The 27,139-nt window shown below is 37.6% G+C and overlaps 1 protein-coding gene across 1 annotated transcript in view; it reads right to left on the bottom strand.

The window, feature by feature from the left end:
• The window catches only part of UBA6 (ubiquitin like modifier activating enzyme 6), an 86,885-nt gene that overhangs the window by 57,514 nt on the left and 2,232 nt on the right, over nucleotides 1-27,139 (bottom strand). The window contains exons 2-4 of the mRNA XM_052642161.1: nucleotides 25,646-25,708; nucleotides 3,415-3,509; nucleotides 2,856-2,884 (exon numbers count right to left, since the gene is read on the bottom strand). Coding sequence (XP_052498121.1) covers nucleotides 2,856-2,884; nucleotides 3,415-3,509; nucleotides 25,646-25,708 — 187 coding nt within the window. The remainder of the gene's footprint in view (nucleotides 1-2,855; nucleotides 2,885-3,414; nucleotides 3,510-25,645; nucleotides 25,709-27,139) is intronic.

The following is a 27,139-nucleotide window of genomic DNA, read 5'->3' on the forward strand; positions in this document are numbered from 1 at the left end:
TTGTAATTCCATATTCCATATAAACTTACTATATGTTTGCTGTTGGGTGTGTATGTATGTATTTTACAGATAGTACTGAACCTTAGTTGATTTAAAAAAATGAATACATTAGGCACATTGCCATGCACTTACATTATTATGGCACCTTTATATTATGAGAAAAGCTACTTTAAAAAACCATAAGAGAATTTAAGTTTAGAAACATAGCATGTCATATAAATCAACATACACACAAAATCTTTAAAAATCACATAAATAACTTTTCCAAATGGTCATGTTTAAAGTAAGAAAGATACTAACTGGAAAAAAGGTATTTTAAACTTATATTACAAGCCACAAATATGGACACAGGGTATACCAGAATAGAAATATGTAGGGGCCATCAAAATATTTAAGCATCTTCAACCTTGCTCAAGAATGAAATACCTTTTCTCATTCATTAGCATGGCATAAATCTAAAAGTTTGACAATATGCTCTACTGGTGGGAGTGAAGTGAATCAGGCATTATTGGTGGGAATGTGAAGTAGCACAAAACCTCAATGAGAAAAATCTGGCAATCTTTAGCATAATGACAAGGGCATTTCTCCTTTGATATAGCAATCCTACTCTTAAGAATCTATCACACACACAAAAAAAGAATCTATCACAAAGACACACTGGAAAAAAATATAAAGATATATATATACACATAAATACATACACACACACACACACACACACACACGAGCGTTAGCTGTAGCACTATTTGTAATAGCAAAAGACTGGAAATGATAAAAATGTCTACCAATGAAGAACTATGTATAATTATGTATGATACATCTACACAATGTATATCCATACAGTTATTAAAAAATAATGAAAAAAAAATCACTATGGAGTAAAACCAGGATATGCTTATATGTGGCAAAAAGCTAGGTAGAAGTAAGTATGGTACTTTATCTATGAAAGGCAGGTGAGGATAAATGTGCAAACACACATGTACAGATTTGCATATCTATGTACATGCATTTGCTTATATTTAAAAAGAGATTAAAAAGAAGGTGACCTAATACACAAAGGACGAAATAGGGTAGAGAGAAGATAGACTTACTTGAACATACTTTGCTTTATAAATTGACTTTGCATTATTTCTCATATAATAGTAAACTAAATCAAACTAAAAAAGCAATCCCTAAAGATCCCTAGAAAGATGAATAAATGGGCAAAACTATCTATTTGAATTTGTTGCATAACTACACAAAAGAATTAACATGACTTAAGAAAGCAATTAATCTGTCTGTCAAATCCAGATGGGATACTAGGGATAAAAAAAAAACTCACCTTAAACTGTTTTCAATAATCACATTGATATTAATAATGCTGGAATTGTTATTCTATAGCTATGTCACAGACAAGCAGAATATAATATGAAAGTGAAAGTCTCTCAGTCTTGTCTCTTTGCAACCCCAGGGACTATGCAATCCATGGAATTCTCTAGGCCAGAATACTGGAGTGGATAGCCTTTCCCTTCTCCAGGGGGTCTTCCCAACCCTGGGATCAAACCCAGGTCTGCTGGATTGCAGGCGGATTCTTTACCAGCTGAGCTACAAGGGAAGCCCAGAATATAATATAGGGTAAAGCAAATAAGTAATCAGGTTCATGTCATTAAGACTCAAATTGTTATAGTAAGAGAAGACACACAAATATATAAATATGGAGGTGCATGTGATAAGTGACCTGATTTTTTAACCAGTAAATTGCAAGGAAGGAAAAAAAATAAGGGTAGGAAGATCTACTGATTAAAAGAAACCAAGTTCAGTATATGGGCTTTACCTGGATGCGGATTAGAACAAATCAAATAAAAGAAAGGAAAATATGAACTCTAACTAGATACTTGATGATTATGGTAGTCTTCTATGATAGCCCCAATGATTCATACCTCTTGATATTCAGGCCTTTATGCTATCCCATCTCCTAAGTGACTTGCTTTTGATGACTATAGCATAGGTGATGGAATGTCACTTCTGAGATTAGGTTACAAAAGACCTGGCACATTTCTCTTCTTATCTTTTGCTTGCTTACTCTGATGAAACAAGCTGCCATACTGTGAGCTGCCCTATGGCGAGGGCCACATGGCAAGGAACTGATGGTGACCTCCAATCAATAGCCAGCAAGGAATTGAGGTGGGAATGTGAACTGGTACATCCTTGCCACTGAATCCTGCCAATAACTACATGAGCGAGCTTGGGAAGCAGACCCTTTCCCCAGCATCAAGATGACTATAGGCCCTGCCAATATGTTGACTGGAGCTTTGTGAGAGACGCTCAGCCAGAGGTATTAGCAAAAGTACATCTAATTCCTGACCCAAAGAAAGTGATATAAATGCTGTAGTTCAAATTGCTAAGTTTTGTTTGAAGATAACAATGATATTTAAAAAACTGTTAACATTTTTAGGTGTGAAAGTGATATTGTGGTTGTTTTAAAAAAACACCCTTATATTTTTGAGCTATATACTAAAATGATTTAAGAATAACATAAGATTTCTGAGATTTATGTCAAAATAACTGGGCAGTTAGGGGGCCGTGGGGAACGAGATACATGAAACAAATTTCTCTATGAGCTGATAACTGCACATACGAGATGTGTACATGGGGTTAGCTAAAACTATTCTCTTTTTTTTTAGTATAATTTTGACATTTTCTATAATAAAAAGTATTATTAAAAAAGGAAAATAGAGAATTAAGACAATTTTTCTACTAAATGAAGAAGCAATAATTAAGCCAAAGTGTAAATAATATTATCACTACCAATGAGGGAAAAAAAAGAAGAGTTCATAACAAGCAATTCTTCTTATGAAGAACATTTACCCACTTACCTTAATCCCTGCAAGGACAAGATTCTTTGCTATAATGAGGGAAAAAAAAGGAATAGCTTAATATTAGGAATTGTATATTAGATATGCCTTCATGGAGTCTGTTCATATCTCTGACTGAGTAATTTTAACTGTTTTACTACTTTAAAAATGTCAGTTTCTTAGAAAATAGAGATGAACAAAAAGGAATAAAAATAAAATTTGATTTCCATAATCAAACCACACTGAGATAATCACTCTTAAAATTTCAGTGTATACTTCCAGACATGCTGTTATGAATATGTGTGTGCTCTCTACCATAATTAATTAATCGATACAGAGAAATATCATTAACAGCTATTAACAACATCAAAAGAGAAGCAAGAGAGTCATAACTGGTTTCTCATGCAAGAATGTGAAACAGTCTTGCCAAAAAAATAAATAAACAAATAAAAACTGAATCGGATCAAGATTTTGGATCTAACTTCTTTTACAGAAAATAATACATGGGAGAGGAATTAAATTATTTAAATTACGTTGCTCAAAAGCATCATATAAAATTATAAACAAAAATACTACTTACCAATTTCCAAACCAAGACCACCCATACCACTTAAGAAAACATGAGACTTGGCCATCTTCTGCATTGCTGTGTCTCCAAGAACATACCTCTGCCGACTACATGTAAAACACAACAAAAACAAATTATTTCACCAAAATTGTATATCCTTTTATAGTTATTTGCAAGCTAACACCCTGGTGGCTAGATTCTGCCCACAGACTTTTTTTGGATCACTTACACAATACTTAGAATTCCTCAATTAACTGCCAAATATATATTTGATAAATTAGATTTGGCACCATAACCCATATACCTTCATGGCTACAGAGCTGAGTAGGAGCTGCCCTGTTCAGTGAGGGAGGACTATGTGCTCTAGACTTGGCAAAGTTTCCATCCTTCTTCTCTCATTTATCACCTCTGTGGCCACTACAAGCATTTGAGTTCCTCACTTCCACCTGAAGCCTTTCACCACAAAAAGGATTTATCAGGCAAAAAATTGTTTCCCTCCTTGGAATTTAGATGACTTAAAGTTGAGCAGTTTTCAAACATTATTTTAAATATAAAAGCTGACAAATTATATAAAGGACTTTATTAAGTCATCCATCCTAATAGCCACAAGCTAATATCAGAATGCTACTGCTGCTGCTATTTAGTCACTAAGTTAGTTGTGTTTGACTCTTTGCAACCCTTTGGACTGTAGCCTTCCAGGCTCTGGAGTGGGTTGCCATTTCCTTTTTTTTTTTTTTTGCTATTTCCTTTTCCAGGAGATCTTCCTGACCCAGAGACTGAATCTCATCAGCGTTAGCAAGCAGATTCTTTACCAATGAGCCACCTGGGAAGCCCCTAGTATCAAAATGAGGATTTCAAAAAATACACGTTGGCAATTAAAAAAATGTCAGATATAGTAACAAAGTCAATAGTAAGAGTTTATTTCAAAGAACATTGATAAATGATTTTATACTACTTTCTGAAGACAGGAGCATGCCAATGGATTCTTACCAGAATCATTCTGAAAGATGAGTTCAGTATAAATAAATAATTCCAGAACTCCTTGGGTTATAAGTATTTCTTTTGGAATTCTCACACACACACACACACACACACACACATACACTGGTGTAAGGTATGTTCGTTTAATATCTATATTCAGCTATTGATATTCAATATAAATGCCTGAAATGGGGTCACCTGTCCAGTAAGAAGAAACTTTATAAACACAAGCTATTATTATTATTTCCATCCTTATTCCCTACAATGAATAATAAAATCTACTAGACTTTTCTTTTTAAAAATTTATTTTATTAAAGTATAGTTAATTTACAATGTTAGTTTCTGCTATACAGCAAAGTGATTCAGTTACATATTCTTTTCCATTATGCTTTATTACAGGATACTGAATATTGTTCCCTGTGCTCTACAATATGAACTTGTGTTTAACCACTCTGTATATAATAGTTTGCATCTGCTAATCCCAAACTTCCAATCCATCCCTTCATCATGGCAATCATAGTCCATTCTCTATTAGACTTTTTAAATTGATATTCACCATTTTTGCTTCAGAGATAAAACTGATTCATTTATTTATGAAATATTTATTGAACATTTACATAGTATATATGGAAAAGTATATTATAGTGTCTTACAACCTTTATTTCTGTACCCCTAAACAATATATTTAATGTTTGTCTGTTTTGGAACTTTATATAAACTGGGTCATTTTGAATACTTATGAGAGTTATTCATATCAAGGTAGCTGTTTATTTTCACTTCATATTGTATTCTTTGTATTATACTATTCTATTGTGATATACCATAATTTAGCAATTCTACAGTTTTGGACGGTTACCAATAAGAAGACTATGAGTACACTTATATATGTCTCATGGTACACATGTAGTTTCTCTAGCATATATTGATGAAAGAAAATGCAAAGTTAACTATTAGATAATACCAGAATAATTTCCAAAGTGGATTTATCAGTTGACATCCTGCTTGGCAATGTATCAAAGTCCCCAAATTTTCACATCCTTAGTGTGCTGAAACTCAATAAGAAAATTCAGTGTGAAACTCAATGTGAAAGTGCTGCACTCAATATGCCAACACATTTAGAAAACTCAGTAGTGGCCACAGAACTGGAAAAGGTCAGTTTTCATTCCTATCCCAAAGAAAGGCAATGCCAAAGAATGCTCAAAAATGCTCACAATTGCATTCATTTCACATGCTAGCAAAGTAATGCTCAAAATAATTCTCCAAGCCAGGCTTCAACAATACATGAACCGTGAACTTCCAGATGTTCAAACTGGATTAGAAAAGGCACAGGAACCAGAGATCAAATTACCAACATCTGCTGGATCATCAAAAAAGCAAGACAGTTCCAGAAAAACATCTGTGTCTGCTTTACTGGCTATGCCAAAGTCTTTGACTGTGTGGATTACAATAAACTGTGGAAAATTCTTCAATAGATGGGAATACCAGACCACCTGACCTGCCTCCTGAGAAACTGGTATGCAGGTCAAGAAGCTACAGTTAGAACTGGACACGGAACAACAGACTGGTTCCAAACCAAGAAAGGAGTACATCAAGGATGTATATTGTCACCCTGTTTATTTAACTTATATGCAGAGTACATCATGAAAAATGCTGGGCTGGATGAAGCACGAGCTGGAATCAAGACTGTCAGGAGAAATATCAATAACCTCAGATACGCAGATGACACCACCCTTATGGCAGAAAGCAAAGAACTAAAGAGTCTCTTGATGAAAGTGAAAGAGGAGAGTGGAAAAAGTTGGCTCAAAACTTCACATTCAGAAAACTAAGATCATGGCATCTGGTGCTATCACTCCATGGCAAATAGATGGGAAAACAATGGAAACAGTGAGAGACTACTTTTCTGGGCTGCAAAGTCACTGCAGATGGTGACTGCAGCCATGAAATTAAAAGACATTTGTTTCTTGGAAGAAAGCTATGACCAACACAGACAGCAAATTGAAAAGCAGAGACATTACTTTGCCAACAAAGGTCCATATAGTCAAAGGCATGGTTTTTCCAGTAGTCATGTAGGGATGTGAGAGTTGGACTATAAAGAAAACTGAGTGCCAAAGAACTGATTGAATTGTGGTGCTGGAGAAGACTCTTAAGAGTCTCCCGGATAGAAAGAAGATCCAACCAGTCCATCCTACAGGAAATCAGTCCTGAGTATTCATTGGAAGGACTGATGCTGAAGCTGAAACTCCAGTACTCTGGCCATCTGCTGTGAAAAACTGACCGATCTGAAAAGACCGATTCTGAAGGAAGGACAGAGGATGCGATGGTTGGATGGCATCACCGACTGAATGTATATGCATTTGAGTAAGCTCCAGAAGTTGGTGATGGACAGGGAAGCCTGGAGTGCTGCATTCCATGGGATTGCAAAGAGTCGGACACAACTGTGCGACTGAACTGAACTGAATGTGCTGAAAAAGTTAACACAGCAGGCCTGATCTTTAGCCTGCTTTTGGGGCTAGCCCCTGGCTGCTGCCTGTGCACTTAGCTTTTGAAATGTTTCCTATTCTAATAATTCTACTTCTCTTTTTCTTTGAGTTTCTTGAAATAAAAACTCCTTTAGCTTTTAGATATTCTTCTCTAAAATACACATGTAAAACTTTAAGTGATTTTTAAAAGTATACCAAATTTTGATCCATAGTACTTTAAATGATTATTCTTAATTTTAGTTATGATTCTTTTTCTGACTTATGGATTCACCTGTAGTATATTTTTAAATTTCTAATTTTATGAGGAATTTTACAATTATATTTTGTGTTGACTTCTACTTTAAATGCATTGTGAATAGACATCACAATCTACATAATTTCACACTTTAATATTTGAGAATTTCTTTGGTCAATTTTACAAATGTTCCATTCTTGAAAGGAATATGTATCCTACAGTTGTTAACATACAATATTCCTTACATGTGCATTAGAGTAATCTTAATAATCATGTTGATGAAATCTATACTTGTTCAGACTGTGTTTGCCTGTTTTCTTGATTACTAAAAGTAACATTTAAAAAATGGCCCACTATGATTGCAAATTTGTCTATTCTCCTTATGTATTAGTACCTGAACATGCTAACGAGTGAGAATAACAGCTAACACTCAGCGTTTATTATGCACCACAGTTTTATTTGTATTAACTCATTAGTCCTCATAAAACTACAGAAATTCTATTATTATTCTCATTTTTACAGAGAGGAAAACCTAAGCACAGAGAAATTAAGCAACTGATAAATAGTGGAAGCAAGATTCAGCCCAGGCAGTCTGGCCTTAGCATCCATATTCTTAACCACTATGATACACTGAATGTAGATTAAGAAGGGCAAATCATTCTACAAGTCTTACAGGGAGAGAAAAAAATCAGTTCCTGGCCTAACTCTTCCATAACCCAATTCCCAAGCCCTAAGAACAGCCATCCTCAATTCTTTCAGTTATTTCTTCTAATATTTACCCCCTATATTTCTCAATAAACATGTTTGTACTTTATTTCTTGATTTTTCAGCTTTAAGTATTATCTATCAACTTCCAACTAACAAAGACGGCATGAATTTCAATTTTTGAATACAAATCCAGTCAAATCATTTCCCTGCTTTAAAAACTCTGGTTGGTTTTGTATTTCCCTTATGATAAAGTCGAGACTCCATTAATCACAAAGCTGTTCAGCTCTCTAGTCTCTGCTCAGCTCTCCAGTCTCATTTTTGTCACTCTACCATCACACTCCATGTTCCAGATGTACTAAAGGCTTTCAGTTCTCCAAACATGGTATACTCTCTTTGGCTGCTAAGACACTTTTCTGGAATATTCCTCTTCCCCAATATGCCTGAATAACTCCTTGTCCTCAGGTCTCAAACTGCATGTTACTTTCCCCATGATGCTTCCTCTGATGCCCCTAAGTTTCTTTAAGACAGTGTTGGATCATCTTTCTGTGCATTGTAACACTACACATTCAATTTATTATAACAATTATCGCAGTGTATTTTCACTATTTATTTGCCTATTTTTCCTAGGAGATTGTAGATTCCTTAGGACAGAGCCTACCTTATTTGCTACTGTATCCCCAGTGACTAACAGGGCCTGGCACATAACAGACACACAAAACCTATCTGCTAAATTAATGAAAGAAATGAACTGGCAACAAGAACAACACTTTTATGCTCTACTAAGCAGAGGGCATGAATTCTTTTTTTGTGTTCACAGTCAAAGAACTGCATTAAAAAAATGTTTTTCACACTTGTCTTCATCAATTATTTTTAAGATTACTTAGGCAAATAATGGGAGAAGGCAATGGCAACCCACTCCAGTACTCTTGCCTGGAAAATCCCATGGATGGAGAAGCCTGGTAGGTTGCAGTCCATGGGGTCGCTAGGAGTCGGACATGACTGAGACACTTCACTTTCACTTTTCACTTTCATGCATTGGAGAAGGAAATGGCAACCCACTCCAGGGTTCTTGCCTGGAGAATCCCAGGGACGGGGGAGCCTGGTGGGCTGCCGTCTATGGGGTCACACAGAGTCAGACACGACTGAAGCGACTTAGCAGCAGCAGCAGCAGCAGCAGGCAAATAATGAATAGCCAAGACATAAACATGGTTACAAATGACACAGATCATCCAGACAAAGGAAAAGAATTAAAATATATGAGCTAAAGTTGTTCAAAGAATCATAAGATTTCAAATTCTCAACAGGTAACTAAATTACCTGCCTTTTCAATGTTTGGCTACCAAGGGGAAGAGTATACTAAGTAAGTGCCTACTCCGTGTTTGTTAATGTCAGGTACTCTGCAGTTGACACTTAAAGAGCTGAGAGTGTAACTTCAAGCCCACCATTGTTATACTAGACCTGACTGTATTATGCAGACATGCATATATCAGTAACTGTATCAGAAAGAAAGAAATTTCCAAGGCTATCTACTCGACTTTTAGGGAGCCCTATTTATTAAAGATTCTCCTTACAAAGGTATTATATCTCCCTGTAGTTTTCACCACTAGTCCTAATTTTACTTCCTTGGGATCATAGGGAACTTGTCTAATCCCTCTTCAATGTGACAGCCCTCCAAACATTTAAAGATGGTATTAGGTTCCAGAGTCTTCTTTCTCCAGGCTAAACATCTCCAGTTCCTTAAACAATTCTAAACATGACATCATTTTGAGTCCCCATCAACACTCTAATCACTTTCCTTTGGATGTACTTCAGTTACCTTCAGGCATTCATAGATTTATTAAAATATCTATTTCAAGCCAAGCACTGGCACTGTGTGGGGATCACAATAGCAACAACATCATGAGGTAATGTGAGGATTAAATTAAATAAGATAAAATAAATAAAATACCTAGCAGGATGCCTGTGACGTTATTGGGAGAGAGGAATAATCAAATAATCCACTATTAAGTACTGCTACTGCTGCTAAGTCGCTTCAGTCGTGTCCGATTCTGTGCAACCCCATAGATGGTTGCACCAGGCTCCCCCGTCCCTGGGATTCTCCAGGCAAGAACACTGGAGTGGGTTGCCATTTCCTTCTCCAATGCATGAAAGTGAAAAGTGAAAAGTGAAGTTGCTCAGTTGTGTCTGCCTCAACCCCATGGACTGCAGCCTACAACACTCCTTCATCCATGGGATTTTCCAGGCAAGAGTACTGGAGTGGAGTGCCATTGCCTTCTCCAAGTACTACATACAGAAGTACCAGAAACTAAGGGAACCTGAAAGAATAGGAAGTGATTATTGCTATCAGTGGAGGCCATGGAAAGTTTCACAAATGAGGTTCACCCAAGTTGAAATCTGAAGACTTGAGTTAAAAATTAATCAAAGAAGGAAAAGCATTCTATGCTCAGAAAAAGAAAAGCATGAAAAAGAATGACAGATAAGAGATACATGGTACATACATAAAACTTTCATTTCTGGCCTTAGTTAAATAAGGGGGAACAGATTTATCCTTTTCCTGCCTTAAAGAACTGAAAAATGGACAATATAAATGAAACAATTCAGACACTGGACAATAGGCAACTCAGGACAATAATCTCAGAGAAGAAAAACAACTGAGGTGAGCTCTATGACTGCCCTAGTCACTGCCCAGAGTTTCCAGAAGGTAGAGCAGGAAGGGAAACTCAAAAAGAGCTTGGTGGTCTTCTCAAACTGAAGAGAACAGGGTGTGAATTCAAGGCTAGAATTTGTGAGCAAATGCACAGAGATTAGGGGAGGAAACAACCTCAAGCTAGGGAAAGAACCAGATGAAAAGTCCAAGTGAAACAATCACTGTTTAAACAGGGCCAAGACAGTTTGTGTTCCTCTTCAGCCAAATGGAAAACCTTTTAATACAGAGAGCACTGGATAAAATAGAAAAGAGTAATACATCAGTACTGGGGGGGAAGTAGCCTCAAAATTGAGTCTTCTCTGGTCTTACCTAGCAAAGCTTAAAAGTAAGGCTTCATAAAAATAAACTTGTTTTCAAGTAATTTAACTGTGTCCTTGAAAAAGCTCAAGAATATTTAAAGGAATTTAAGATAATTCAGCACCCAAAAAGGTAAAATTCATAATGTCTAACATACACTAAAAACAAACAAAAAACAAAAAACTAGAAATGCAAAAAATAAAAATTACTAGATATGCAAAAAAGTAAGAAATACAACTCTAGACAGAAAAATCAATAGAAGAGACTTAGAAATGACATATGATAGAATGTGTGGACAAAGACTAAAACAGTTAAAAATATAATTCATATGCTCAAGAAGCAGCAAAACTTCCAGAGATGAAAACTATAAAATGTAAGATGAAAAACACTTTGAGTGGAATTAACAGATTCAACACTGCAGAAGTGAACCTGAAGACACAGCAACAGACTTTACAAAATGAAAAACAGAAATGAAACAAAACAAAACAAAACTGGGGGATAAAACCCCTCCAAAACCAAAAGAGCTTAAGTGAGTTGTGGGACAACTTCACTTGGTCTATGTGAAACTGAGGTCCCTGAAAGAGACTGGAGAAAAGGGGATAGGAAAAAATACTTGAAGAACTAAGCAGTTAAAATGTTTCTACGAGCACAACAAACTCACAGACCATGATGTAAACAAACAACAAAACGTAAAAAGAAAACTACACTAAAGGATATCATAATTGTTTAAAACCAGGGATGAAGAGAAAATATTAAAAATAATCAGAGAAAACAGATCATGCAATTTACAGAGGAAAGGTAAGAATGATAATTGACTTTCTCCCAGGAAGCAGTACAAACTGGATGACAAAAGCACATTTTTAAAACATTGAAAGGAAGATAATGTCAACCTAAATTTCTATACTCAGTTTCAAAAAAGGGAAGTAAAGACTTCATCAGACATATAACAGCTGAAAGAATTCATTGCTGGTAGACTTTCACCATAAGAAATATCAAAGTAAATCTTCAGGCAGAAGAAAACAGTATTAGATGGAAATCTTAATTTACACAAAGGAATAGAGAACATCAGAAATCACAAAACTCTTGTTTCTTTATTTTTCAAATCTCTTTTAAAGATAATTGACTGGTTAAGTCAAATACAATAATGTATTGTGAGTTTATGCTGCTGCTGCTGCTGCTAAGTTGCTTCTGTCATGTCCGACTCTGTGCGACCCTATAGACGGCAGCCCACCAGGCTCCGTCGTCCCTGGGATTCACCAGGCAAGAACACTGGAGTGGGTTGCCATTTCCTTCTCCAACTGTGAGTTTATAACATTATGTCAAAGTAAAATTTTAAGACAATGATAACTCAAGTCCTAAAAAAGAGAAACAGAAAAACACTATGGTAACTTTCTTATACCATACAGGAAGTGATGTTAGATCTGAGTACACACTGTAGAGATTTAAACTATAAACCATAAAGTAATCACTTTCCATCTAGTCAAAGCTATGGTTTTGCAGTAGTCGTGTATGGATGTGAGAACTGTACTACAAAAGAAAGCTAGTCCAGTTCAGTTCAGTCGCTCAATCATGTCTGACTCTTTGTGACCCCATGAATCGCAGCATGCCAGGCCTCCCTGTCCGTGACCAACTCCCGGAGTTTACGCAAACTCATTCCATCAATTCAGTGATGCCAGCCAGCCATCTCATCCTCTAGAACACCGAAGAATTGATGCTTTTGAACTGAGGCGTTGGAGAAGACTCTTGAGAGTCCCTTGAACTACAAGATCAAAACAGTTAATCCTGAAGAAAATCAGTTCTAAATAATCACTGGAAGGACTGATGCAGAAGCTGAAACTCTAATACTTTGGCCACCTGATGCGAAGAACTGACTCATTGGAAAAGACCCTGATACTGGGAAAGACTGAAGGCAGGAGGAGAAGCAGATGACAGAGAATGAGATGGTTGGATGGCATCACTGACTCGATGCACATGAGTTTGATTAGGCTTCGGGAGTTGGTAATGGACAGGGAAGGCTGGCATGCTGTAGTCCATGAGGTCACAGAGTTGGGCACAGCTGAGAGACTGAACTGAATCACTAAACAAAGCAAAAGAAAGTACACCTGACTCTCAAACATAGGTTTGAGCTGTGTGGGTCCACTTATATGTGTTTTTTTTTTTTTTTTAAAAAAAACATATAGTCAGCCCTCCATATTTACATCCAAAGACACGGACGTTAGTCAAAGTTGTTCAGCTGTGTTCATCTCTTTGCGATCCCATGGTCTATACAGTCCATGGAATTCTCCAGCCCAGAATACTGAAGTGGGTAGCCTTTCCCTTCTCCAGGGGATCTTCCCAACCCAGGGATGGAACCCAGGTCTCCCACACTGCAGGCAACCTCTTTACCATCTGAGCCAGAGGGAAGCCCAAGGACACGGACAACCAACTGTATTCATTATATCATATCACTTGATGCAACAGGCTTGAGCATTCATGTATTTTGGTATACATGGAGGCTCCTGGAATGGATACCTCATGGATACTGAGGGACAATATGTTACAACTGTAACATGTCAGTAAAGAAGATAAAATATAACTTAAATGCTCAATTATTCAACAAAAAGAGAGAGAAAAGGAATACCAGTAACAGACAGATTAGGCAATTAGAAAACAAATAGCAGAAATATTATCAATAGAACTTCCTTGGTGGTCCAGTGGTTAACACTCTGCACTTCTGCTGGGGGGGAAATCACTCATCTAGAGCCAGACATCCTGGAATGTGAAGTCAAGTGGGCCTTAGAAAGCATCACTACGAACAAAGCTAGTGGAGGTGAAGGAATGCCGGTAGAGCTATTTCAAATTCTGAAAGATGATGCTGTGAAAGTGCTGCACTCAATATGCCAGCAAATTTGGAAAACTCGGCAGTGGCCACAGGACTGGAAAAGGTCAGTTTTCATCCAATCCCAAAGAAAGGCAATGCCAAATTATGCTCAAATTACCACACAATTGCACTCATCTCACACGCTAGTAAAGTAATGCTCAAAATTCTCCAAGCCAGGCTTCAGCAATACGTGAACCGTGAACTCCCTGATGTTCAAGATGGTTTTCAAAAAGGCAGAGGAACCAGAGATCAAATTGCCAACATGGGCTGGATCATGGAAAAAGCTAGAGAGTTTCAGAAAAACATCTCTTTCTGCTTTATTGACTATGCCAAAGCCTTTGACTGTGTGGATCACAATAAACTGTGGAAAATTCTAGAGAGATGGGAATACCAGACCACCTAACCTGCCTCTTGAGAAATCTGTATGCAGGCCAGGAAGCAACAGTTAGAACTGGACATGGAACAACAGACTGGTTCCAAATAGGAAAAGGAGTATGTCAAGGCTGTATATTGCCACCCTGCTTATTTAACTTATATGCAGAGTACATCATGAGAAACGCTGGACTGGAAGAAACACAAGCTGGAATCAAGATTGCCGGGAGAAATATCAATAACCTCAGAGATGCAGATGACACCACCCTTATGGCAGAAAGTGAAGAGGAACTAAACTCTCTTGATGAAAGTAAAAGAGGAGAGTGAAAAAGTTTGCTTAAAGCTCAACATTCAGAAAACGAAGATCATGGCACCCGGTCCCATCACTCCATGGGAAATAGATGGAGAAACAGTGGAAGCAGTGTCAGACTTTATTGTTTGGGGCTCCAAAGTCACTGCAGATGGTGACTGCAGCCATGAAATTAAAAGATGCTTACTCCTTGGAAGAAAAGTTATGACCAACCTAGATAGCATATTCAAAAGCAGGGACACTACTTTGCCGACTAAGGTCTGTCTAGTCAAGGCTCTGGTTTTTCCAGTGGTCATGTATGGATGTGAGAGTTGGACTGTGAGGAAGGCTGAGTGCCGAAGAATTGATGCTTTTGAACTGTGGTGTTGGAGAAGACTCTTCAGAGTCCCTTGGACTGCAAGGAGATCCAACCAGTCTATTCTGAAGGAGATCAACCCTGGGATTTCTTTGGAAGGAATGATGCTAAAGGTGAAGCTCCAGTACTCTGGCCACCTCATGCGAAGAATTGACTCATTGGAAAAAACTTTGATGTTGGGAGGGATTGGGGGCAGGAGGGGAAGGGGATGACAGAGGATGAGATGGCTGGATGGCATCACTGACTCGATGGACGTGAGTCTAACTGAACTCCGGGAGTTGGTGATGGACAGGGAGGACTGGCGTGCTGCAATTCATGGGGTCGCAGAGAGTCGGACATGACTGAGCGACTGAACTGAACTGAAGATTTCGCATGTCACATGTTAAATATACATGGTGCAACCATGCCTCTAAAAGAGTGTCACACTGAATAAAGAGAAAAACCCAATTATACTATATTCTATCTACAAGGAGGCCCACTTAAATACACACAGAAAAGAAAAGTAAAAGGGTGGAAAAAGATATCATGATACCAATAATCAAGGGAAAAGCAGACTATTTTAATAGGACATAACAATTCTAATGGAGAAGGCAATGGCACCTCACTCCAGTACTCTTGCCTGGAAAATCCCATGGATGGAGGAGCCTGGTAGGCTGCAGTCCATGGGGTCGCTAGGAGTCAGAAATGACTGAGCGACTTGACTTTCACTTTTTATTTTCATGCATTGGAGAAGGAAATGGCAACCCACTCCAGTGTTCTTCCCTGGAGAATCCCAGGGATGGGGCAGCCTGGTGGGCTGCTGTCTCTGGGGTTGCACAGAGTCGGACATGACTGAAGTGACTTAGCAGCAGCAGCAGCAACAATTCTAAATGTTTATGTACTAATAACACAGCGACAAACTATGTGATGCAAAAAAGTATGAAATACACAAACAGGAAATTATGGACAATATCCATCTCTTAACAATTGGTATAAAGAATAGACAGAAAATCAGTAATGTTTCAGAACAGTTGAACAATGTTATTAATCAATTTGATCTAACTGACGTTGATAGGACAAGCCAGTAAATAACAGAATACATATTCTCTCCAAATGTACACAGAACATTGACCAAGATAGACCATATTCTCCACTAAAAAAACTTTAAAAAATTTAAGTCACACAAAGTATGTTTCCTGATAACACTGGAATGATTAGAGATCAACAGAAAGATCTCTGAAAAAAAATTCCTTAATATCTGGAAACTAGTAAGACACTTAAGGTCTCAAAAATCAATGATCTCAACTTCTACTTTAAGAAATAAGAAAAAGATCAAATTAAACTAAAAATAGCAGGGAAAAAACCCTTTAAAGCACAGAAATTACTGAGATACAAAATAAAAAATATTTTAAAAATCAATTTAACTGCTGGTTCTTTGAGAAGAAAATAAAATGAACAAACCTCTAGTCAGAATGATCAGGAAAAGAAGAGAAGACAGAATCATCCTCTCTTACCATTATCAGATAATTATCTTGATAATTACCATTATCAGGAATGAGCAGGGAATACTGTTCAGATTCTATAGAAACTAAAAAAGGATATTCAGGGAATATTACAAACAACTTCATGCCACTAAATTCAACCAATGAGACAAATGAACATACTCTTTGAAAGACCCAAACTACTAAAGCTCACTCAAGAAGAAATATATCATCTGAATATCCCAGTATTTACTAGCTATTTAATATGTATTAATAATTTAAAACTTTCCCACAAAGAAAACTCCAAAGACAGCTTCCCTGTGAATTCTACCAAAAATATGAGAAAAATAATACTGACTCTACACAAGCTTTCAAGAAATCTGAAGAAAATATAACTCTAAGCTTATTCTGTGAGGTCAGCATCACTCTGATACCAAAACCAGGCAAAATCATTCAGTAAAAAATACTCAAACCAATATCCTTCATGTAACATAGATGCAAAAATTTTTAACAGAATTTCTGTAGAAATACATCATGTGAGTTTAATTCCAGAAACAGAATGCAATGGTGGTATAATACTCTAAAAGACATCATTGTAATTCATACTATTAAAAGACTACATTGGAAAAGCCATATAATCACTTTCATGAGTACAGAAAAAATGACAATTACAATACGCCATTTCTGATTTAAAAAAACAACAAAACTCTAAGCAAACTAGTGACAGAAGGGTACTTCCTCAACCTAACAAAGGGTAACTATGAAAAACGTATAGCTAACATTATACTTTACTAGTGTGTGAGATGAGTGCAATTGTGCAGAGGTTTGAGCATTCTTTGGCATTGCCTTTCTTTGGGACTGGAATGAAAACTGACCTTTTCCAGTCCTGTGGCCGCTGCTCAGTTTTCCAAATGTGCTGGCATACTGAGTGCAGCATCATCTTTCAGGATTTGACATAGCTCAACTGGAATTCCATCACCTCCACTAGCTTTGTTCATAGTGATGCTTTCTAAGGCCCACTTGACTTCACATTCCAAGATGTCTGGCTCTAGGTGAGTCATTACACCATTGTCATTATCTGGGTCGTGAAGATCTTTTTCGTACAGTTCTTCTGTGTATTCCTGCCACCTGTTCTTAATATCTTCTGCTTCTGTTAGGTCCAGACCATTTCTGTCCTTTATCGAGCCCATTTTTGCATGAAATGTTCTCTTGGTATCTCTAATTTTCTTGAAGAGATCTCTAGTCTTTCCCATTCTGTTGTTTGCCTCTATTTCTTCGCACTGATTGCTGAGGAAGGCTTTCTTATCTCTTCTTGCTATTCTTTGGAACTCTGCATTTAGATGCCTATATCTTTCCTTTTCTCCTTTGCTTTTGGCTTCTCTTCTTTTCACAGCTATTTGTAAGGCTTCCTCAGACAGCCATTTTGCTTTTTTGCATTACTTTTCCATGGGGATGGGTCTTGATCCCTGTCTCCTGTACAATGTCATGAACCTCCATCCATAGTTCATCAGGTCCTCTATCAGATCTAGTCCCTTAAATCTATTTCTCACTTCCACTGTATAATCATAAGGGATTTGATTTAGGTCATACCTGAATGGTCTAATGATTTTCCCTACTTTCTTCAATTTAAGTCTGATTTTGGCGATAAGGAGTTCATGATCTGAGCCACAGTCAGCTCCTGGTCTTGTTTTTGTTGACTGTACAGAGCTTCTCCTTCTTTGGCTGCAAAGAATATAGTCAATCTGATTTCGCTGTTGACCATGTAATGCTCAAAATTCTCCAAGCCAGGCTTCAGCAGTACATGAACCGTGAACTTCCTGATGTTCAAGATGGTTTTAAAAAAGGCAGAGGAACCAGAGATCAAATTGCCAACATCCGCTGGATCACGGAAAAAGCAAGAGAGTTCCAGAAAAACATCTATTTCTACTTTATTTACTATACCAAAGACTTTGACTGTGTGGATCACAATAAACTGTGGAAAATTCTGAAAGAGATGGGAATACCAGACCACCTGACCTGCCTCTTGAGAAACCTCTATGCAGGTCAGGAAGCAACAGTTAGAACTGGACATGGAACAACAGAATGGTTCCAAATAGGAAAAGGAGTACGTCAAGGCTGTATATTGTCACCCTGCTTATTTAACTTATATGCAGGGTACATCATGAGAAACGCTGGACTGGAAGAAACACAAGCTGGAATCAATGCCAGGAGAAATATCAATAACCTCAGATATGCACATGACACCACCCTTATGGTAGAAAGTGAAGAGGAACTAAAAAGCCTCTTGATAAAGTGAAAGTGGAGAGTGAAAAAGTTGGCTTAAAGCTCAACATTCAGAAAATGAAGATCATGGCATCCGGTCCCATCACTTCATGGGAAATAGATGGGGAAACAGTGGAAACAGTGTCAGACTATTTTTTGGGGGGCTCCAAAGTCACTGCAGATGATGACCGTAGCCATGAAATTAAAAGACGCTTACTCCTTGGAAGGAAAGTTCTGACCAACCTAAATAGCATATTCAAAAGCAGAGACATTATTTTGCCAAAAAAGGTCCATCTAGTCAAGGCTATGGTTTTTCCAGTGGTCATGTATGGATGTGAGAGTTGGACTGTGAAGAAAGCTGAGCACCAAAGAATTGATGCCTTTGAACTGTGGTGTTGGAGAAGACTCTTGAGAGTCCCTTGGACTGCAAGGAGATCCAACCAGTCCATTCTAAAGGAGAGCAGCCCTGGGTGTTCTTTGGAAGGAATGATGCTAAAGCTGAAACTCCAATACTTTGGCCACCTCATGCGAAGAGTTGACTCATTGGAAAAAGCTCTGATGCTGGGAGGGATTGGGGGCAGGAGAAGGGGATGACAGAGGATGAGATGGCTGGATGGCATCATTGACTCGATGGATGTGAGTCTGAGTGAACTCCGGGAGTTGGTGATGGAGAGGGAAGCCTGGCGTGCTGCAATTCATGGGGTCGCAAAGAGTCGGACATGACTGAGTGACTGAACTGAACTGAACATTATATCCTCACCGAAGAATTGATGTTTTAGAATTGTGGTGCTGGAAAAGACTCTTGAGAGTCCCTCGGACTGCAAGGAGATTAAAGTCGCCTATCTTAAAGGAAATCAACCCTGAATATTCATTGGAAGGGCTGTTGCTGGAGCCCCAATATTTGGCCACCTTATGCGAAGAACTGACTCCTTGGAAAAGACCCTGATGCTGGGAAAGATTGAAGGCAAAAGGATAACGGGATGGTAGAGGATGAGACAGATATCATCACTGACTCAATGGATATAATTTGAGCAAACTCTGGGAGATAGTGAAGGATAAGGGAGCCTGCTGTGCTACAGGCCACGGGTTCAAAATGAGTCTGACACAACTTTAATATGGTAGTCTGTAAATATTGCTGTACCCTCCTTAGTAATGTTATATAGTTACCAGTGCAAATATCTTACATAACTTTTTGTCAAATTTTTATACTTTTTATATTATTGTAAATGGTAATTTTTAAGTTTCAGTTTCCAGTTATTCATTACTGTTAAACTGGAGAACAGCTGATTTTTGCATATTTACTTCCTATCTTACAATCTTGCTAATCTAACTGACTGCTGTTGTTCAGTCTGAGTTGTGTCCAACACAACTATATAACCTTATTAAATTGACATACATACTATATTAAAGGTTCTTAAAGTTGACATATTAAAGTTGACATATTAAAGGTTCTTAATATTGACAGACATACCATATTAAAGGTTCTTAAAGTTCAGTAGTTAAAACATCAGTATATATAAATTCTCATAACAGCCTTATTTGTAATACCCAAAACCTGGAAACAACCCAAAGGTCCATCAACAATTATTAAGTGATTAAATAAATTGTGCAAGTGAAAGTTGCTGAGTCTGACTCTTTGTGACCCCATGGACCATACAGTCCATGGAATTCTCCAAGCCAGAATACTGGAGTGGGCAGCCATTCCCTTCTCCAGGGGATCTTCCCAACCCAGGGATCGAACCCAGGTCTCCCACATTGCAGGCAGATTTTTTACCAGCTGAGCCACCAGTGAAGCCTATATTTGTACAATTACAAATATTGTACAATTTTGTAAGCCTATATTTGTACAACTGCAAAAATTACAAGGAAGCTAATAAACTGTAGTATAGCCATAAAATAGAAAACCCATCAATAAAAAGAAAAAATTACTGATACAAAATCATATATGAATCTCAAACTCATTACACTGAGTGAAAGAAGCCAAACTTCCCAAAGGTGTACATACTGTATGATTCCATTTATATAAAATTCTAGAAAATGAAACCTATTCTACAGTACAAAAGCAGATGAGTGGCTGCCTGGGGAAAATGGCAGCTGGAGTGAGAAGAGAGGTAGAAATTACCAAGGGGCACAGAGAAAATGTTTAGTTGTGACTGATGTTATCTAAATTGTGGTGATGATTTCATGAGTATATACACATGTCAAAACATATCAATTTGTATACTTTAAATATGCCTGATCTACTTTACATTAATTTATATCTCAATGAAGCTGTGGGAAAATATGTATTTATGATGGGAGATACTCTTTCATGGGTCTTTCAACTCCAAGATGTCTCTCTAGATATGCCTAGAAGACAATGTCTTGACTGCTCTTTACTTGGCCTTTTCTCAGGGTTGTATTTGACTCTGAGAGATGAAGTGGGACTTGGGAGTAAGGAGAACCAATATTAGGATGATGCCCCTGCTCTTTGCTGTATTATTAGTAGCGAAACACTTTGTCTCTGACCCAGATGTTCCACATTTTCTGTTCAGTTCAGTTCAGTTCAGTTGCTCAGTCGTGTCCGACTCTTTGTGACCCCATGAATCACAGCACGCCAGGCCTCCCTGTCCATCACCATCTCCCGGAGTTCACTCAGACTCACGTCCATCGAGTCAGTGATGCCATCCAGCCTGTTAGCATTCACTAAATAATAATAAGCTAGCTTTTAGCTTGTAAGTGGGGCAAAATCAAATCCTAAATCTTGACAATATTAATATAAATTTTGGCAAAGATAAGCAATAGGATGTCAGAGGGTAAAGGGGTGAGAAGTGACATGGAAGCCAAAAACAAAGACAGGACCATAACTCATGGCAAATTAGAAGTTATTGAACTCATAGGTATCATTCTTCATGATGAATTTTCAATCTGTGCACATTTTCTCATTAACTATGTTGAATGAGTGGATGAAAAAAATTAATAAATGAAAGAAACAATGACACTTAAAAGGTTAAGTAACCTAATATCATACACTCACAAACAATGGAGAATGATTCAAATTCAGATCTAACACCACCAAAGTTCAAACTCTTGCCACTGCTACATTATACCCAAAGAGGGCTTAAATGTATATTATACTATTTAGCTGGAGAAGGAAATGGCAACCCACTCCAGTACTCTTGCCTGGCAAATCCCATGAATGGAGGAGCCTGGAGGGCTGCAGTCCATGGGGTCGCTGAGGGTCGGACACAACTGAGTGACTTCACTTTCACTTTTCATTTTCATGCATTGGAGAAGGAAATGGCAACCACTCCAGTGTTCTTGCCTGGAGAATCCCAGGGACGGGGGAGCCTGATGGGCTGCCGTCTATGGGGTTGCACAGAGTCGGACACGACTGAAGCTACTTAGCAGCAGCAGCAGCAGCAGTGTTGAGATACTTCACGCTGAAAATTTTTTTATATTAATAGTTTTTTCATGAAATCTTTAAGGCTAAGATATTATTTTTAAGAGGTATTATTCTTCTCATTTACATGTGAGAAGTATGAGAAGTAGAAAGATTAAATAGTTTTGGTTCATATAAATGTCAGGATTGGATGTGAACATTCTCTTCTAAAGTCAAAGACCTTGTTCATGTCTCTCTACAAAGTGTTTCTCAAAAAGTCGATATTCTAACACAACACTGTAAATCAACTACATGTCAATTAAAAAAAAAACAAAACGAGCTATCTGCTGAACATCTGCCTGGTTTACATTTAAACCATCTTGTATGCATTTTAAAAAGAATGTACTGAGCTTGGAAGAAGAAAGCTAAAGAAAGAGACTCAAGCATCAGTAGCTTAGAGAAATAGCTAAAATTGTGAAAATAGACATGAACCAAAGAATGAACTGAGATAAAAATTCTAAAGTTGGGACCTGGCTTTACATAAAAGCAAGAGCAGACTAAGAGAAGTCTGAGAAATCTGAGGAATACAAGCAAATCCAAGAAAACTGTTATCTCAAAAGCCAGAGGAACTTCCTCTAGTATTCCACTAGAATATGCACAGTATTGATACCACTATGATTGCACTAATCCAGAACCTAAGAATGCCCTGATGTTGCTCTGATATTCACCCCTTCTTCATATAGTGACCTCTACATAGGAGCCTATATGCAAGAAACATTAAAAAGAGAGAGAAAGAGAGACAGCAAAGTACAGCAAAGTAATAATTTTAGAATTATCTGAATTAGTTTTAATTTCCTCCAATTGTGTCCCCTGGTGTGGGATGGTAAAGAATCTGCCTGCAATGTGGAAGACCTGGCCCTGGGTGAGGACGATACCCTGAAGAAGGGAATGGCAACTTAATCCAGTGTTCTTGCCTGGAGAACATGGACACAGGAGCCTGGCACGCTACAGACCATGGTATGAGAGAGTCAGAAATGACTGAGTGAATAACACATACATAGATACCTCCAATGGAGCATCCTTTGGTAAAAGCAAAGTTAGAAAACCAAGGCTTGAGTACTAAATTGGAACTCATTCATTATCTTTAGATAAATCGCTGGATTAGCAGGCTCAGGCATATCTTTGGAGAAAAAGAAATGGGCAAATCTATAGAACTGGCCAAGTCTGCCTAACTTACCTGACAATGTACTGGTAATAAAGATGAGAAACTAAATAGAGATGTGGCTCAGAATGCTGTCAGAAGTGCTCCTCCAGCCCCCCAAAAACCTTTAGATTCTGAGAATAACTGCAGGTTTAGTTGATCAGAAACTATGAGGTGGTTTAAGATTGAGTAATAAGAAAAAAGTGAAATATATTTAGCAAGACACTTTGTTAAAGTAGGTATTGAAAATGCCCTAAAAATATTTTCTACTTAAATATATATATTGGGTTGGGCAAAAGGGTCCTTCTATTTTTAAGTAAAATAAAAGATATACTTTTCATTTTCACTTAAAGACTGAAGGAACTTTATTGAACAATGTATTCACCATTTTGCTCTACTACCTTCTGCCATTTTTCAGGCAACTGCATAATTCTATGTTCCCAAAACTTTTTATCTTTTTGAGCAAAGAACTGTTCCAGGTGCCTTTTACAGTCTCCAGGGAACAGTACTTGTTGGAGCTGTTTCATTTTCCAGAAGGACCTTATAATAGAGGACTCCCTTTCAACCCCAGGGTTTCCCTGGTGGCTCAGACAGTGAAGAATCTGCCCACAACGCAGGAGACCCAGGTTCGATCCCTGTGTTGGGAAGATCCCTTGGAGAAGGGCATGGCTACCCACTCCAGTATTCTTGTCTGGGAAATCCCATGGACAGAGGAGCCTGGTGGGCTACAGTCTATGGGGTCACAGAAGCGGACACAACTGAGTGACTAGCACTTTCACTTTCCAACACTATCACATACACAACATCACCTTCTCTGGATGAAGAATGGCCTTTGGTATGATTGGCGGTAGTTCACTTCGCTTGCCCCATAATCTCTTTCATTCCACATTACTGTACAGTATCTACTTTTCACCACTCATCACAATTTGTTTTAAAAATAGAAAGTTTTCACTACAGATTTGCATGCAGAAATGTAATCAAGGTTTTTTTTTCCCCCTTAACTTATGTGGAACCCAAACATCAATGCAATTAACATAATCAAGCTGGTACGAATGACTTTTAACACTTGATTTGGGTATTTTGAGTATGTCACCTATCTCCTGTGTGATATAATGTTGACTGTTTTCAATTAATGTCTTGATTTGACTGCTATCAACTTCATCTGGTCTACCAGACTGTGGAACATCATCCAACAAGAAATCTCCAGCACAAAGCTTTGCAAATCACTTCTGACATGTTCAGTCACAGCACCTTCTGCATAATGTACCAAATCTGTTGTTTTTTTTTTTTTTTGCATTTCAGTTGCATTTTTACCTTTCTTGAACTAATAAAGCATAATACACCAAAAACGCTTTCTTTTTTCCATCTTCAATACTGAAATGACTATACAAAAATTTACCAATTTTGATAAGTTTCTTCAAAACACACACTGACATGAGAGCTGTCATAATATCACCTAATAAAACTGTTTTGAATGAACTTAAAGACAACTAAGCGCTACTAGAGCCTTCTTACAAAAAAAAAGAATGAACCTTTTGGTCAACCCAATATAATTATAGCTAGGAGATCATATGGTAAACAGTTTTCACATAAGCAAAATCAAGTTAGCCTTTCTCTCTTCTTCCAAGGGTATAGGACAAAACAGGACTTGAAATCAACATATCAGCTCCTCCTAAGCTGCTCAAAATTGACTATGCATCCCATGTAATAAAATAGAAGAAATCCAAAATACATAAAAAGCCTATTGTTCCAAATTCTACCTACATAAAATCTATTTCTTCATGATTACATATAGAGAAAAATCCAAACACTTTTAAATGGAGATTATACTATCTTCCATGCAAACATCTCAAAGTATTTAAGAAATTTACTAGAAATGACAGCAATTTATGTGTTTTTAAGTGAAGTGAAGTTGCTCAGTCATGTAATTTCCAACTCTTTGTGACCCCATGGACTGTAGCCTACCAGGCTCCACCATCCATGGAATTTTCCAGGCAAGAGTACTGGAGTGGGTTGCCATTTCCTTCTTCAGGGGATTTTACTGACTCAGGGATTGAACCCAGGTCTCCCACATTATAGGCAGACGCTTTACCGTCTGAGCCACCAGGGAAGCCTTATGTGTTTTTCCGTTCTCTTTAATTTTGAAAAAGGTATCCTGATTTCACGAAAAAATATGGTAAAAAAAAGTCCCACTAAATTCCATTCAAACCACAGCTCTTCAATCACTTCTCCACTGTTTATGTAGTGCAAACATGGATTGTTGTTAATGAGCTTACACTGAAGTAAACATATTCTCTAGATGCTACTGTATCACTAAAGTGAAATGAATTGTCTTTCATGAGACTCACTCCTGCAATATCAGGAAATTAAATATGTACTCCTATCCAGAAATAAGAGGTATATTTGGTAACAGATAGCAAAATCATTCTTAGTCACATAAACCAAACCTAAAGCAACCAAGATTTAAATATTATTCAAGCTTTCAGACTATAGTAAAAGAAAGAAAGAAACCCTAATTTTTACTTGAGCAGAACTCTTAAAATACATTTTACAAAATTCTGCAAAGGCCTAATGGTATCTTCGAACAGACTATCTATACTTCATTACAGGAGAACAACAAATGGGAAAAACATTAGCTTCCATAAGGTTCTTACCTGTATAATGCATCATCAATCTCCACAGATTCTGTTGGCATGCTGGAGAAATTTGTATTTGCACTGAAAATAGAAAACATAAGGGCAAGTATAGCTATTTAATATTCATATTTTGTAATGTAAAATTCAACTATACATGAAATCAGATTCACCAGGTACTAAAACAGATTTTACAAACCAGACACTTTATTTACCACTTTATTTAGATTTTAAAACCTGGTCAAAATTAAATTCATTCACTGCTTGCTCTATGTGTAAATTAGAGCCCATAGTTGTTTTATTCTCAGGTGTTACTTTATCATTGCTGTAATTGCTATAAATATCATTGCTATAATATATATTCTGATGGATTTATATTTTAGCAATATTGAGTGACCCATAAACCTTCTATAATATACATACCCAGAATTTAACATATAATGATGATATCTAGGGCTTCCCTGGTAGCTCAGCTGATAAAGAATCTACCTGCAATGCAGGAGACCCCAGTTCGATTCCTGGGTCAGGAAAATCCCCTGGGGAAGGGATGGGATACCCACTCCAGTATTCTTGGGCTTCTCCGGTGGCTCAGATGGTAAAGAATCCTCCGGCAATGAGGGAGACCTGGGTTCGATCCCTGGTTGGGAAGATACACCGGAGAAGGGAACAGCTATCCACTCCAGCAGTCAAGCAAGACAAAATAATAATAGTTTAGCCGTAAAACAAAGTCAAGGACTTTAGTTGTCTTGCAGATGCTAACATCCCCACCAACCGGAAGAAGTTAACTGACCAGCAGCAGGTAGACCTCAGATCAGTTGGAACCAGAAGGTTGATGACCAAGGTTCCAAAAACATTATCCTGTTATCTCACCATCAAGCAATTAGAGAACTGAGCATGGATCACATACCCTATAACCCTTTCGCTCAGACTGTCTTTAAAAACTCTTCCCTGAAAGCCAATGGAGGAGTTTTTGTCTTTGGAGCATGAGCTGCCGGTTTTCTTTGCTAAATACTATAATAAACTGTACTTTCTTCACTACAACCTGGTGTCAGTAGATTGGCTTTGCTGCACATTCAGTGAGTGGACCCATTGGCAACACTATCAACTAAATGGTCTCCTGCTCAGGTGGCTCACTGTTGTATTTTTTTCAAATCACATATCCTTAACTATTTATCAGCTGCCTTTCCCTATAGAATGTGTGCTCCATTAGGAATTTACTACTATATTTCAAATCTCTAAAACAGTACTTGGCATTTAATAACAAGAACAAACATTGTGTCACAGTGTTTTAAGTGTTTACTAACTCAGTTAACCCTTTCAACAACTTTATGAGATAGACACTATTACTATATCCATTGAACAGAGGGAAAAACCTGAGGTTGACAGAGATTAACTTAAATAACCTGCCCAAGGTCATGGCGCAGGTAAATGGCGAGCCCTGAAACTAATCAGTCTAGTTCCTCACAACCACACTATATTGTCTACTACCTCTCACAGTGGGGGTTTCCAAGCTGG

Source organism: Budorcas taxicolor, chromosome 6, assembly GCF_023091745.1.
Source record: "Budorcas taxicolor isolate Tak-1 chromosome 6, Takin1.1, whole genome shotgun sequence".
Taxonomy (NCBI): domain Eukaryota; kingdom Metazoa; phylum Chordata; class Mammalia; order Artiodactyla; family Bovidae; genus Budorcas; species Budorcas taxicolor.